Source organism: Salmo trutta, chromosome 10 (genome assembly GCF_901001165.1).
Source record: "Salmo trutta chromosome 10, fSalTru1.1, whole genome shotgun sequence".
NCBI classification, from domain to species: domain Eukaryota; kingdom Metazoa; phylum Chordata; class Actinopteri; order Salmoniformes; family Salmonidae; genus Salmo; species Salmo trutta.
Genome location: NC_042966.1, coordinates 7,553,496 through 7,569,201, shown reverse-complemented (window position 1 = coordinate 7,569,201; position 15,706 = coordinate 7,553,496). Strand labels below are relative to the sequence as shown.

The 15,706-nt window shown below is 43.5% G+C and overlaps 1 protein-coding gene across 4 annotated transcripts in view; it reads right to left on the bottom strand.

The window, feature by feature from the left end:
* Window positions 1-935: 935 nt before the first annotated feature.
* Window positions 936-15,706, bottom strand: part of LOC115201014 (PH and SEC7 domain-containing protein 1) — a 112,867-nt gene continuing 98,096 nt past the window's right edge. For all 4 annotated transcript variants that reach the window (XM_029764200.1, XM_029764202.1, XM_029764201.1 and 1 more), the window contains 6 exons: window positions 8,641-8,834; window positions 8,246-8,316; window positions 7,066-7,223; window positions 5,985-6,129; window positions 5,566-5,709; window positions 936-5,296 (listed from right to left, as the gene is read on the bottom strand). In XM_029764200.1, the coding sequence (XP_029620060.1) occupies window positions 5,030-5,296; window positions 5,566-5,709; window positions 5,985-6,129; window positions 7,066-7,223; window positions 8,246-8,316; window positions 8,641-8,834 (979 nt within the window). In that variant the 3' untranslated portion in view covers window positions 936-5,029. The remainder of the gene's footprint in view (window positions 5,297-5,565; window positions 5,710-5,984; window positions 6,130-7,065; window positions 7,224-8,245; window positions 8,317-8,640; window positions 8,835-15,706) is intronic.

Here is a 15,706-nt window from a genome sequence, read left to right as displayed (position 1 = left end):
GACTGACCTTCATGTCTTAAAGTAATGATGGAATGTTGCTTCTCTTAGCTTATTTGAGCTGTTCTTGCCATAATATGGACTTGGTCTTTTATCAAATAGGGCTGTCTTCTGCATACCCCCTTACCTTGTCACAACACAATTGATTGGCTCAAACGCATTAAGAAGGAAAGAAATTCCACAAATTAACTTTTGACAAGGCACACCTATTAATTGAAATGCATTCCAGGTGATTACTCTATGAAGCTGGTTGAGAGAATGCCAAGAGTGTGCAAAGCTGTCATCACAGCAAAGGGTGGCTACTTTGAAGAATCTGAAATATAAAATATATATCCTCACGTACTTCGTTCCCCGTCTAAAATAATTGGGGCATGACACCCTTGTCTGACGTTGCTGCTTAATGTGTGACATCATGCCAAAGACCTAGATCACTGTGATATTGTTATTAAAAAGTGATACGTGTTTAAAAGGTCTGTGACAGACACACACGCACACACGCACACACACACGGCTGTGAAGGATACTAATGGCATCATGATCATGTCTTACCCACTTTATACTTAAGCAATAAGACCTGAGGAGGTGTGGTATATGGCCAATATATGATGCTACACGTAGTGCCTGGACATATCCCTTAGCTGTGGTTTATTGGCCATATATCACAAACCCCTCAGGTGGCTCATTGCTATTATAAACTGGTTACCAACATAATTAGAGCAGTACAAGTAATTGTTTTATCATATCCATGGTATACGGTCTGATATACCATGGCTGTCAGCCAATCAGCATTCAGGGCTCGAACCACCCAGTTTAAAATCAATGTTTAATTCCCTTTTGAAATGACAGGTGCAAACAGTCTGGCTCCATGTGTGGTGGTATATTATTTTATGTACTTTGACTTTGATATTTGACAAAAGAAAGAAATGCACAGACATGAGTCACTTTTTGAAACACTTTTATTTTTCCTCTATGCTTCCCAAAAGAAAAGCTCATATACAAACAATATGTTCTTACAGAGGTGAGGTTTTAACAGGTGGTGGACACGTGTACAGCTAAAATGAGTAAAACAATCCAAGTAAAAACATTTTAAATGTCTCTCATTGGCAGCAGTCTAAGAAAACTGAAATGAATCAGAACCCCACTGTAGTGTATAATATCACAGTTTTGAAAGCGTTGGTGTGGTGTCTACAACACATCAGCATAAAACAGCATTAAATACATTGACTTTATTCAGCTTTATAAAACAAAAAACATGACAATGAACTGAAGGACAAAAATGTTGTTCTGTATATTAACCTTTCATTAAATACACTAAACATAATACAAAAGAAAGCAGACCATAATAATATTATCTCATGCTGTTTATATATATATATATATATACACACATGTCACATTCAGAAGTGCTGGCTGGGAATGGGTTGAACATACAGTAACACCTAGGCTTTCAGTTCAGTATCATAGAGCCAACACTTGGAGGGAACTAGCGGTTTCAATGCAAACCAGTGCCATGGAGACCCTGCAGCTGCTCTGTGATGATGTCAGAGGGGGCAGGGTGTCAGAGTGGGCACAGAGAGCTCGCTGAGGTTGAAGCTGAGGCTAGTCCCGGCTATCATACTACTTTATAACAGATTCTATACCGTATTAAACTGTCTGTGCCTCTCTCTCTCATGGTTAGTGCCTGGGACACATGAAACAGGGCATGTATTGCATAGACCCTATGATATGAACAAATAGTGTGTGAGAGATGAGATTTTCAGTTGTTCACCTGTTGATTGAACTACATAATGTCCCTTTGTATGTAAAAGGCCCTCAGTCCTTACCCTGTTCCCTCCAATGTCCGAGGGGACATGCCATTCTGTGGTAGACTACCACATATCCCACCAGTGTCAAACACTATCAATAAATACAAGTACCAAGCAGTAATATCACAGCTGTAACATCGGTACAATACAATTAAAGGTTTATATCATCAGTTATAGTAACAATATACACATACAGTTATCTGATAAAGGCAGCTTCCTAAAAGATTATCTAGGAAAGTGATAGCAGTGAGATGATGACGGAGGGGAGAATAGAGAGGGAAAGAAAGCATGAGCAGAGGAGACTGGAGTGGGGAAGAGATCATGGAAAAGGAAGGAGAAAAATGTGAAAGAGGCAAAATACACCATGCTAAACTTAGACCTAACATTCAATTATCTGTACTAAAATTGTACAACAAAAAAACATTTCCAGCAAGGTAACTAAAGTTAATGGACACAGCTGGATAAACCGTTCCTGCTTTAAAACATCACATGAATGCACTGGCTAGACCATTATCCTCAGCCACATTCCTTAAATAGGCTCCTTAGTAGAACAGCAGGTCGGCCAGGTCGCAGCATGCTGCATTCAATGACATTCACAAACTTACAGCAGAACAGAAACACATCTCCTCAGATGTACACACACACACACAGACAGACAGACACAGACACAGACACAGACACGCACACGCACACGCACACGCACACGCACACACACACACAGCAGTACTCCATATCCAGAGACTGCCAATGGGCCACCCTAAAAAGCTTGTGCAGTGCAGGTGCAGCAATGTTATGGCTGAAAGGTAACTGAATGTCCTGCTAAACAGCTCTCTCTGCTGGTACGATGCTGGCATTACAGCTGTTCAAGGCCGACATTTGAAAGCCTGAGTAGCTTGAAACTGAAGGTATGTCATGAAATAGCTATGTTGATTATTTTTCTTTACATTGATTGAGGATATGGTATGGATATGCTTCCATACATATTCCGTCAGTAAATGTCTTGCTGCTTCCCCCCGTCTATTAGCCTACAAGGCCCTCCTCACGCATTTGGCACGTTACACATACACCCACTACATTATTCCATATGTCTGTTTTTCATGTAGCAACAACAGCAAAACATTACGCTGTGACAACATCAACAAATACCTTCAAAGTGAATCATGCTACCAATTTAAAGAAGAATGCCCCTCTCACTCGCTTCAGAATACTTCAGGCCAGGGAGTTGAAATAATGATGGGAATTTGATTATGGTATTGTCCCACCTCGCTAGATCTCCTTTCTCAATCTCATCATTGTTTGATAGATACATAGGCATTTAGACAATACTCAAGATTGTGCTGATGCCTTTGTTGACCCTTTACATACAGAATACTATGTAAAAACACATGATTATCATAGATCACTTTCAGGACATTTAAATACAGGGAATGTATAATATCAACTCTATGTTTATTTTATGCATATTCACCAGGATATATTGTAAAATGACATATATAATGTATCATACAATATAAGCATAATATAGTAATTGGCAGGTTATTAGAAAACATATGCCATATGTTTACTATAATAACACTTATGTATAATGACACTTGTAACAGTACACAGGAGGAGGGGGAGAATGTCCAACATCAACAGGTTATTGTAAAATGCTCTACAAATATTGAAAAAACAAGTACATTCAGGGTCTGCCCGGTGAGTGTTAAAACAGGTCTTATAAACGAGTGATTACACAGGGAGTAACAGGGAAGACATGTCAATACAACAGGATTGGTACAAAGACAACATAACCCAAAAAAAAAATTTTCCCCAAGAAGAAGAAAAAGGCAGAGCTCGATGCAGGCATGCTGAGAAAAAACAACATTCACGCACAGAATAGTAAAAAGAAGCCTGCTGCAAGACAAAGCTAAAGCAACTGGCTAGGTAGGAGGGTTAACAACTGTTATTAAAGGGGCAATCTGCAGTTTTGAACAATAACATAGCGGTTACCCTACCACTGATTTGGTAAACAGCTGAGGGATGGGGCTGGCGTTTTGAGGCTATACCATGTTTGTTTACAATTACATTGTTTACAAACAAAGGAGTTAAACAAGTTTATATTTTGGGTTGAACTAAGCTCATGAGGCATCGATAGTTTTATTCTTCAAGAATCAATGGGCATATATATTAATCGCAGATTGCCCCTTTAAGGAAAAGCAATTAAGAAACAATGGGCCTCTCTTGCTGAGAGGATTATTAAGTACAATTACATTTTTTTTTACTTGTGTGTAGCTGTACAGTAGTAAACTAGTGTGGCTCAAATGACATCAACCACTCTGACAACCCATTTGGAAAAGATGATAGAGAGGGGAGCCACAGTTACCCCCTCTCTGAGACAGAGAATGTGAGAACAGGGGAACAGAGAGAGAGGGGGCAGAGATTGGAGCGGTCTGAAGTCACGAGAGCATAGTCTCTCGCCCTGACTTGGGCCAGGAGGGAGGGCTGCAACTGAGCCTCCATCGCGGATCCGGGTGTGTAGTACACTGCCATTCTGATCCACTAGAGCAACCTTGTTGCCATCACATTTGCCCCAAAGAAGAGTGGAATGTGGACACACCCAGATGTCGTGGAAAAAAAGGGAACGGCAAATGCAATGAGTCGAGGATCTAGCTCCTGTTACTACAGTACTGTAACATGTGTTCAAATCAATAGCACAGTCATCTGAGACTTAATGTGTCAAACGTGTAAACATGTTTGGTCCCAAATCAGAGGAAAACATTTCAAGAAAAAAGGTTGTAGGAGGGGTTTGTGTGGGAGAGATGCCCTGAAAGAAAAGGAAAGAAAAAGATGCTGGATGGGAGTCCCTGTACGGCGGCGTTACTGCTTACGGGAGGAACCTCTGTCTTACCATACGGTATGGTACCGTCTATTAACGTATGCAGCAAGCCTTCTCTGGAATACCTTCTTTCCAAGCTACATGACCTCTCCAACACTCCTCCCTCCCTCCTGTCCCAACGCACCGCTGGCATTGGCCAGTCATAGGATCTGCACCGCTGCACCTCCCCTATTGGCCGAGGAGATCGGGGGTGCCGGGTGGGGGCGCCATGGGGGGGGGCATGGTGTATACAGTACACTCTCACCCCTCTCCTTTTCAAGCTCTTATAAGCCCCCTCTACTGGATTTCAAATAAAAACTTGCGCAGGGAGACAAACCTGCCACGTCATCACCACCCGGCGCCCCGCCCTGCCTCACTTCTTGACAGCCTGGCGGTAGCTGTATCTCTGGCCCTCTGTGTGCTTTGAGCCTTTTCCTATGCCACTGCAGCCCACCGGCTCCTTGGTGCTGCTGCCCTGGGAGGCCTGGCTTGCCTGGCTAAAGTCCTGCAGCGTGGGGCTGGAATGGGCGCGCTGCAGCCCGTTGTCCTCCAGGATCTGAACCTCGAATACGGACAGGTCATCCTCGCCGCAGCGGATCTTGGTCCGCAGCAGCATGGCGTAGGTACCGTAGCGTGTTTTCTACATGACAGAAGAGGGAGGGGATGGAGGAAGAAGGAGACAGAGGGAGAGGAGGGAAGGGAGAGGGAGATTGAAACAGGTGATGAGAGAGCACAGGAGACAAGAGGGAGAGCGAGAAAAGGTAAAAAATGCAAAGAGGGGAAGCAGAGGAAGTGAATGAGACAGAAATGCAGCGCTGCATAATTACTTAACACTCGACTAAATTCCAATTTCTTTATTTTCCTTTCTGTTGCCATTTAAAAGTTCACACACTGTCGCCTCGGGCTCACCTCAAACTCCAGGTATTCGTCTCGCTGGCGGTACTCCTCCAGCTCGCGACCTTTGACCTTTCGGTCTGGAGGATACGAGCGCAGCTCAGCCAGTTCAGTGGAGATGGCCCGGAACCGAGTCTCATGGGACTGGACCTGCTCCTCCTGTAAGCACAGATACTCAGAGTTCAGAGTTCACCACCCATATCACCTGACCAGGGTGATGGGAAGATAGACGGCCATGCATTTTCTCCCAGCACATCATCATCACTCATGTCAACTCTCTAGGCCTGACTGAGTTTTGTCCTTGTGGACATTTAAAATAATCACATTTATTCATTCATTTTAAAGAGTGCCTTCAGGGATTTTTTAAATCATGGTGGTGATATGGTATGGTCAATTTGATTGGTGATATGATGATATGGTGTAAAGGAGGGTACCTGTGACAGTTTGGAGGTGGAGCTTGGCAGCAGCGGTCGGGCAAATTTCTTCTGTGAACCAATGGCTGCAGGGAAAGGTGGCGCCGAGAACATGGCTGATACCGTATTGATGCGCGTGATCCACGACTGCATCTGCTCTGTGCTTCTATGGTGGACAAAGCACACACGCACGGTGACTTTGTGAGATTGTGTTGCACAAACACAAACCAAGGATGGACTTGCACGCATGCATATACACACACACACACCCCTCCCCCCACACACACACATTTCAATCCGCACCGCACAGAGCTAACTAAGACATCTTAGTGATTATCATCACGGCTGCTGAATTTAAAAAATGCTGCTTTGCTCAGACAGCTCTGCCACATCTCCCTGGACACTGGCTGAGAAAGGAGAGAGACAGAAAAAGGGAGGGAGGGAGGGAGGAAGAGAGAGAAAAGAGAGAAAGGGAGGGAGAGAGAGACAGAAGGAGGGAGAGCGAGAGAGCGGGAGAGAGAGGAAGGTATCTGGGACAAATGCAGGCTGCAACTGGAGAAGAGCCGGTCCTCCTGGGGGACTGGGACATGTGGCCACGTCATGTGCCTCTGCATCCTGAATTTACACCCCCACACTGCCCTCCTCCTCCCAAACACGCACACGCACACGCACACACACACACACACACACACACACACACACACACACACACACACACACACACACACACACACACACACACACACACACAGCAGGAGGTAGCAACAGCCATTATTTGGCTGGTGAGAAGGGGAGAGACTGGGGCGAGACAGGTAGTGCTCAAACAAGGAGACAAGAGGAGGAGGGCGACCTTGCAAATTCAAGCCCAGGTTTATTGACCGAGGCGGATGTGTGCTGTGCAATTAAGAATAAGTTGCAGGATATGGCTCCAAGCATGAAGAATGAACCCTCTAGCATTCAATTGAAAGTGTGTGAACCAAACTCGTAGAAACGAGGGATGGCTCGATCTTACAGGAGTGTGAGAAAGCAAGGTATAAGTCAGTCTATGAGGTGTGTTAAGAATGGATGAGACAAGAACAGTGAAGTGAGGGATGGGACTCACGGTGCCTGGAAAAGGTAGACCCTCCAGTCGGCGGTGCGGAGGTAGAACACATTGGGTCTCTTGCTGTAGTCGGCAGCCCTCATGGCCAGAGAGTGGTGGATGGACACAGCGTTCTTCAGATCTTCGTCCGACAGCTGCTTATCTGGCCGGTACTCTCCCTGCATGGTCAAACAATGACAATCAGCATAAAGTGTGAATACATCATTATTGACCATCGCAGTAGTTCTTCTAACCACAGGCTAGTGTATTCAACCCCCAGATGGTTCTTTAAGTACCGATAATCTAATTTGGTTGTAATGTGAGAATGTTAAGCATCGGTAAGTTGGCAATGGATGTTACAGTGTGAAATGTCATCAATCATAAAACATTGATTGTAACTGGATTGTGGATGATTCAATCAGGATAACTGTGTCCCGACCTCTCTTTCTGCAGGATGACTTGTTGTTGGGATGTTACAAAACAAACCATACTAAGGAAAGGGGTCTTTTTGACACCCCCTGTAAGGGGCCTTGCCTCTCCCCAAAGCAGACATGACTGTTGGACTAGAGACCACGGCCCATAGACATACAGTACATAAATCATTGGCACAGCTGCGTCGCAATGGTAACATCTCTGGACGGGACCCTTGCTTCCGTTCAAATTTAGCAGAACACAAGCCCAAGAAGCTGACAGGGTTGCCCGTAGCAAAGGCCAGGACCACAGGTCTATATGGGCATAGAGGGCAGTGCCAGGTCTGAGGACTGTAGTCTGAAGGCACTGAACAAAAGACTAAACCTTTTGTGAATGATCTCATTCTGATAATATCCACAGTCAACAGGGTATGAAAATCCATCTGCATGGTTGGAGAGTGCATCTGCATGAGCAGTTTTAGTATTTCAGTGTGTGCCAATCAAATTTTGGTATACACGCATCACAAATGTTATTGTATATATGGGTATGTTGTAACAAAGTGGGATGGTCTTAGCAATCTTTTGGGGGGGTTTTCTTTGGTGCAGAAACTGTATCGTTACTGAATACGATTATGTAAAAAGTGATTGGACTTGGAAGTCTTTTTGAGACCTTTCAGAACATTTTGCCATGTTCTGTGGTGTGGAACAGTGAAAGTCTCGTGAGTTCATAAAGTGGGACAGAAGTGGCAGAAGTTTCGTCACACCTGCTCCCATCGGCAGGAGCTGCTCACCTTCTGTAGGTAGAGAATCAGCCCTTTCAGAATGCCATAGAACGTCTTCCATCCTCTTTTTCCACGCGGTGCTGTGACCAGGAGAATAGTTAGGTCAAAACTCAGGTCAGCTTCAAATGTCCATACTAACATCAGACCTATCAGATCTCAATACATTGCTTCATACTAAGTGGTAGGAATTATACGATTTACTGTATGTGGACCACAAGAAGTATACTGTAGCTGCTGCTAAAGTAACAGCAAAAGACTAAATGAGTAGGATTAACAAATAAACAGCGATGAGGATAGGGAGGGGATAGGGGGTTTGACACATTCTATGCTGATTTATAGGGGTCGATAGTTGCTTTTTTTTAACCAATGAGCTATAAATGTATGTATATGGTTTTGGCACGTACTTCTTTTGCCGTCTGAGTCGGCGTGCACCTTGCGCACCAGGAAGCCGTTCTTGTACAGCAGGGCTCCTGAGGGCTGGGCCATGGCCACTAGGGGTTTCCCGCCGCTGGCCATGCTCTTCATGTGTTTAGAGGTGGAGTCTGCCTGGCTGGTGTCCCCCAGCTCTGAGAAAGACTTCCGCATCTCCTCCTCGTCGCTATAGCGACAAGAAACAGAAGGGTGAGAGACCTGGTTACTACTTTTACCACTTTTACCACGCCTCCATTGGCAACACGTCAACCAATCACATTCACTTTCCATCCATCTCACTCTGTGACCGTCCATTATAAGATAGGATGAAAGAGAGTAGTTTCAATGGCAGAACACATAGGCCTATTCAAAGTTCCTCTTCCGGTTATAATGTGCATTTTGTCATCTACCAACATTTCTAAAGTGAAGTGTGTGGGTATAGCCTTGGTTATATAACATATTTACAAAGCACAATTCTACCTAGGGGGAACCTGAGTGAATGATAGTGTTTCTTCCTCTTCAAAGCCTTAATTTTCTGTCTTCCCCTCTTCCCGCCCTCCTTCCCTCCACCATTTCTTTGTGATTTCCTCCTGGTCTCCAGAGAACCAGTCCACTCTCCTTGATCAAAACACACCGCAGCAGGAGAGCGACACGATCGATCGCATGGCAGCTTTGAGGTGAAAAACAAGGGCATTCTGTTCCACTAGGGACTTCCTATCTCTGAGATAAATTTCAGATTTGTCACTGACTTTTTCAGTGGCATGTTTCCCCATTGTTTATGAGAGGAACCCCTCCAAAATGGTGAAAAGTAAATGCGAAACTAGCTCAAACAAAACAAATAAATGGGTTACAATTGATGTGTTATTAGAAAACTATACAATGTCTGCGGTTATCAGTGCACGCTGAAGATATAACTATATCTGTATCTTAGTATACAGTGGGGCAAAAACGTATTTAGTCAGCCACCAATTGTGCAAGTTCTCCCACTTAAAAAGATGAGAGAGGCCTGTCATTTTCATCATAGGTACACTTCAACTATGACAGACAAAATGAGAAAAAAAATCCAGAAAATCACATTGTAGGATTTGTTAATGAATTTATTTGCAAATTATGGTGGAAAATAAGTATTTGGTGAATAACAAAAGTTTATCTCAATACTTTGTTATATACCCTTTGTTGGCAATGACACAGGTCAAACGTTTTCTGTAAGTCTTCACAAGGTTTTCACACACTGTTGCTGGTATTTTGGCCCATTCCTCCATGCAGATCTCCTCTAGAGCAGTGATGTTTTGGGACTGTCGCTGGGCAACACGGACTTTCAACTCCCTCCAAAGATTTTCTATGGGGTTGAGATCTGGAGACTGGCTAGGCCACTCCAGGACCTTGAAATGCTTCTTACGAAGCCACTCCTTCGTTGCTCGGGCAGTGTGTTTGGGATCATTGTCATGCTGAAAGACCCAGCCACATTTCATCTTCAATGCCCTTGCTGATGGAAGGAGGTTTTCACTCAAAATCTCACGATACATGGCCCCATTCATTCATTCCTTTACACGGATCAGTCGTCCTGGTCCCTTTGCAGAAAAACAGCCCCAAAGCATGATGTTTCCACCCCCATGCTTCACAGTAGGTATGGTGTTCTTTGGGTGCAACTCAGCATTCTTTGTCCTCCAAACACGACGAGTTGAGTTTTTACCAAAAAGTTCTATTTTGGTTTCATCTGACCATATGACATTCTCCCAATCCTCTTCTGGATCATCCAAATGCTCTCTAGCAAACTTTAGACGGGCCTGGACATGTACTGGCTTAAGCAGGGGGACACGTATGGCACTGCAGGATTTGAGTCCCTGGCGGCGTAGTGTGTTACTGATGGTAGGCTTTGTTACTTTGGTCCCAGCTCTCTGCAGGTCATTCACTAGGTCCCTCTGTGTGGTTCAGGGATTTTTGCTCACCGTTCTTGTGATCATTTTGACCCCACGGGGTGAGATCTTGTGTGGAGCCCTAGATCGAGGGAGATTATCAGTGGTCTTGTATGTCTTCCATTTCCTAATAATTGCTCCCACAGTTGATTTCTTCAAACCAAGCTGCTTACCTATTGCAGATTCAGTCTTCCCAGCCTGGTGCAGGTCTACAATTTTGTTTCTGGTGTCCTTTGACAGCTCTTTGGTCATGGCCAGAGTGGAGTTTGGAGTGTGACTGTTTGAGGTTGTGGACAGGTGTCTTTTATACTGATAACAAGTTCAAACAGGTGCCATTAATACAGGTAACGAGTGGAGGACAGAGGAGCCTCTTAAAGAAGAAGTTACAGGTCTGTGAGAGCCAGAAATCTTGCTTGTTTGTAGGTGACCAAATACTTATTTTCCACCATAATTTGCAAATAAATTCATAAAAAATCCTACAATGTGATTTTCTGGATTTTTGTTTCTCGTTTTGTCTGTCATAGTTGACATGTACCTATGATGAAAATTACAGGCCTCTCTCATCTTTTTAAGTTGGAGAACTTGCACAATTGGTGGCTGACTAAATACTTTTTTGCCCCACTGTATAGTTGATTGTCATCCCTATACCAGTGAAGGCTGGTGGAAGAAGGGTGGATTATTGTAATGGTTGAAACAGAATGAGTGGAAAGGTATCAAACACATGGTTTCCATTCCAATTGGTTTCCATGTGTTTGATGCCATCCCATGTGTTTAATATCATTCCATTACAGCCATTACAAAGAGCATGTCCTCCGACTGAAGCGACACCTCCACTGGTCTATACTGTACATAGAGCCAGGAGGTTTTCCTGATCACATGGCCTGACAGGAAAAACTCTGTTCGTAGTTTTTCTTCTTCATGTCACAAGGTCAGGAAAATCTCTTGGCACTGCCTACTAAAAGTATTCAAACCTTGGCTTCCTACTATGTCTAGGATTTGGAGATAGTTTCAGCTCTCTGTTATGTACCCCATCAGAGCAGCCATGAGGAGCCATTTCTCTTAATGAGCAGCTGAGGATAAGCTCTCTCAACTCTCGAACTGAGTGTTATTATAGAGGAGTTAGTCCAACGATGTCACGTTAGGTCCCACTGGGCACAGACATCAGTTTAACGTCTAGTTTTGATGTATATTTGGTTGAGTTGTCAACTAACGTGAATTCAACGTAAAATCAACAAAAATATTTTACCATGTCATTGGATAGGCATCGAGGCATTCAGTTAATGTTTAATTGAACGTTAGAATGGGCAAAATGAGTGACCTAAGCGACTTCGAGCGTGAAATTGATCATCGGTGCCAGACATGGCGGATCCAGTATCTCAGAAAAAAAGGCTCCCGTCCTGGGCTTTCTACACACAACAGTGTGTAGGGTTTCCTGAGAATGGTGCGACAAACCAAAAACATCCAGTCAGCGGCAGCCATGTGAGCAAAAACAGCTTGTTGATGAGAGAGGTCAAAGGAGAATGGCAAGATTTGTTCAAGCTAACAGGCGGGCCACAAAGAGACAAATAACAGCGCAGTACAACAGTGGTGTGCAGAACGGCATCTTTGAACGCACAACTTATCCACTATGTTCGACTCTTATCAGTTAAAACAAGAAGAAGCGGCTCCAGTGGACACGCGATCACCAACACTGGACATTTCAGAAGTGGAAAAACATTGCCTGGTCCGACAAATCCCGGTTCATGTTGTGTCATGCTGATGGCAGAGTCAGGATTTGGCGTAAGCAGCATGAGTCCATGGACCCATCCTGCCTGGTGTCAACGGTACAGACTGGTGGTGGTGGTGTACCGCCGTCCAATCTGCAGCAACTGCATGATGCCAGCATGGACCAACTTCCCTGTGGAACATTTCTGACTTGTAAAATCCATGCCTTGAAGAATTTAGGCTGTTCTGGAGGCAAAGGGTGGTTGGACCTGGTACTAGATGGGTGTACCAAATCAACTGGCCGGTAAGTGTAGTTTGGAATTTTGAGGCAGGTTCAAATAATGATCACTCTAGTTCCACTCAAGATGACGATACTGTACTTAGTATAAACCATTTACACCACATCCCCCTTACTTATATGATAATCCTACAAACATGGTTGTGGTGCTGCTAACATATTTTTACATGTGGGATAATCTGGACCTGACGCGGCAGTTAAGAGGATAGCTCATTTTAAGAGCTGAACCTTTCCTATAATGTTTCCCAATACTAGTCAGTTAATCCACCAAATATCAGTCAAACCCAGTTTAAAACAAGGACTACACTTGTTACCTCAGTTTTACCTGTGTAAAAGTTCACAAAACAGACATGCAAACTACAATCAAAATGGACTCCGTTGGAACCCTTTGAGATTAAGATATGAGTAACCAGCAGTAAACAACAACAGTTAGCTCTATATGAGTGAGAGAGAGAGAGGGCAGGATGGAGAGCTAGTGAGAGCTGGTGAGCATGTGTCTCAGAGTTCTAGCCTGTTGCCTGGTAACTGCTGGCCTGCGTGAATCTCACTATACACTGTGACAAAGTAAAGGGAGAGAGAGAGCGAGAGAAAGAGAGAGAGCGTGAGATGGGAAAGACGGAAATGGGGGAGCGAGCAAGATAGACAGAAAACAACAGCCTAGAAAGACAAAGCTGATATAGGAGGTAGGAGCCATAATAAAGAGGGGATAGGTGAGATAGAAGGAGAGGAGGATGGGGTGGTGGTGCGTAGTTGGAAGAGAGGGAACAGGTTGATCAGGTCTGGGGCTGGGCTGGCAGACCTGCACGGCATGCTGGGATGTGTGATGACATTGCTGCACCAGTAGCTAACGTGGACACAATAGTCTTGTCACACCTATGACACTTTCCCATTAAAACACATATGAGGCGTGACAAAATACAGTATCAGTGTTCCTGTATACTGTGTGGTCAGGTGAAATAGGGCACCCGATGCAGAGCAGAAGTAATCACAACGCCTGACGTACATTACCGTGATGATAGAAAGCATTTCATCCATGGAAATGGTTCAGCTTTTATTTTAGTCCTCAAAATAATCATTATCGTAACCAAAATCTATCAAAATCATTGTTATGCAAATGAGCTACATATGTAGCTGTAGGTGCTATTTGCATGGTCCCTTATAAATAAATGAATAAATAAATCATTGAAGTCATTGGACTGGTATATTGGTATTATTATGAGAATGTTTTTCAGAAGCCTGGTGGTGTCTATATTCTAATGCCAGTGAAATGGTTTCTTCTTATTCCTTCTTCTAACAGGTGATAGGAGCAAGCAGGAGAGGATACAATGGAAGACAGGATGATTATAGAGAAAATAGCCTAATTAAAGGTGCACTATGCAGAAATCGCTCCACCATTTCGTGGTTGCAAAAATTCTAACAGTTTGCTTAATTTCAGTTTATGTGACAATACAAGCATAGAGAATGTCGAGATCATTGTACCATCTAAAACTGTTGTGAAATATATTTTCAATTACCAAAATATTATATTTTCAGCTGTTTGAAGCTGATGTACAATACTGAAAGTAAGACGCAAAAACAAAACTTAAGAACCATATGCATAGAAATAGCACACATAGAACAGATATACCACTTCTTAAATTTGCTTTCAATGAGAATGATGATCTATAACTCACATTTCTATGTGAATTTGGTTGGGTTGCTCTAAAAGTTATACATTGCAGCTTTAATGAAAAATAAATCAACAATGGCATATTTTCAATGAACTCTGAAGCTCTTCCAACTATTGTATTTTTTCACAACTGACGCCAGACATTGACATAGTAAGGCGTGTAGCCTAGTGGTTCGAGTGTTGGGCCAGTAACCAAAAGGTTGCTGGATCGAATTCCCCGAGCTGACAAGGTAAAAATCTGTCGTTCTGCCCCAGAACAAGACAGTTAACCAACTGTTCCCTGGTAGGCTGTCAGTGTAAATAATAATTTGTTCTTAACTGACTTGCCTCGTTAAATAAACAAAAGTGTGTCAAATATATAAAGGATATTTCATGCTGAAACCCTCATATTAAACACCAATGGTGTTGATGGTTATTTAGGATAATGTTTTACAGTTTTGTCATTCTATATTGTTTTATATAATCTTATTAGATTGAAAAATATATATTTTACACGTGATAAGACCACAAAGAGTTAATTACAGACATAATCTGAAGTACCCAAAAAGGCCACTAAAATTCCGTATATTCCTTATAAAGTTTCCAAAATTCTGTTAATTTACTGGTAAACTTAAAGTTTCCTGTAATATACTCTCCCCTTGCAACCCTAGATTTGAGTCAATAAGGGAGGAGAGTAAGATTAGCAGAATAGAAGAATAATAAAGCAGATGGGCCTCGTTTACCTTTATCTCTATTTCCTCTTCTATTATATTGTTCTTCCCCTCTCTCTCCCTATCCCTCCCTCTCTCTCCCTCTCTCTCCCTATCCCTCCCTCCCTCCCTCCCTCCCTCCCTCCCTCCCTCTCTCTCCATCTCTATCCCTCTCTCGCTCCCTCTCTCTCTCCCTCTCTCCTTCTGTATTCTCCCTCTACTTCCTCTCTATTCCCTTTCATTATTTTCTGTTTCCCTCATTCTCTCTTTTCTCTCTATCCCTCCCTCTCTCTCTTTCTATGGGGAACATGATGCCCACCCTCATTTCTCTCTGAATCCCCAGAGCTTCTCCCCACCCCCACTCCCGCGCTGAATGAGAAAGTGTGTGTGTGTGTGTATTTGAGTGTGCGTGTGTGCAGAACATGTGGGTGCATCCACCTGCATTGGCAAGAGTGGGTATGTGCGCTGTGTGTTTCTCTCTGTGGGGGTGTGAAATAACATTGTCGGCTATCTAGTGGTGCAGCAAATCTATCCGTGTTTGTGTAATCACATGTACACATATTCAATGGTGATAGTTTATGCATGTATTCAAGGGTATATGTGCCTACTACAGTAACTGTATGAATGTTTCTAAAAATGACAACTCTATCGTCGGCCTCTTGTCCCCTGCATCTTGGCCATGTATTTTAATTGGCAGTCTGTTTCTATGGAGATGTTTGAACTGGATTTGCCTCTCTCTTTGTAGATCTGTTCCCAGACCTGTTTCTTTGACCACATTTCAGT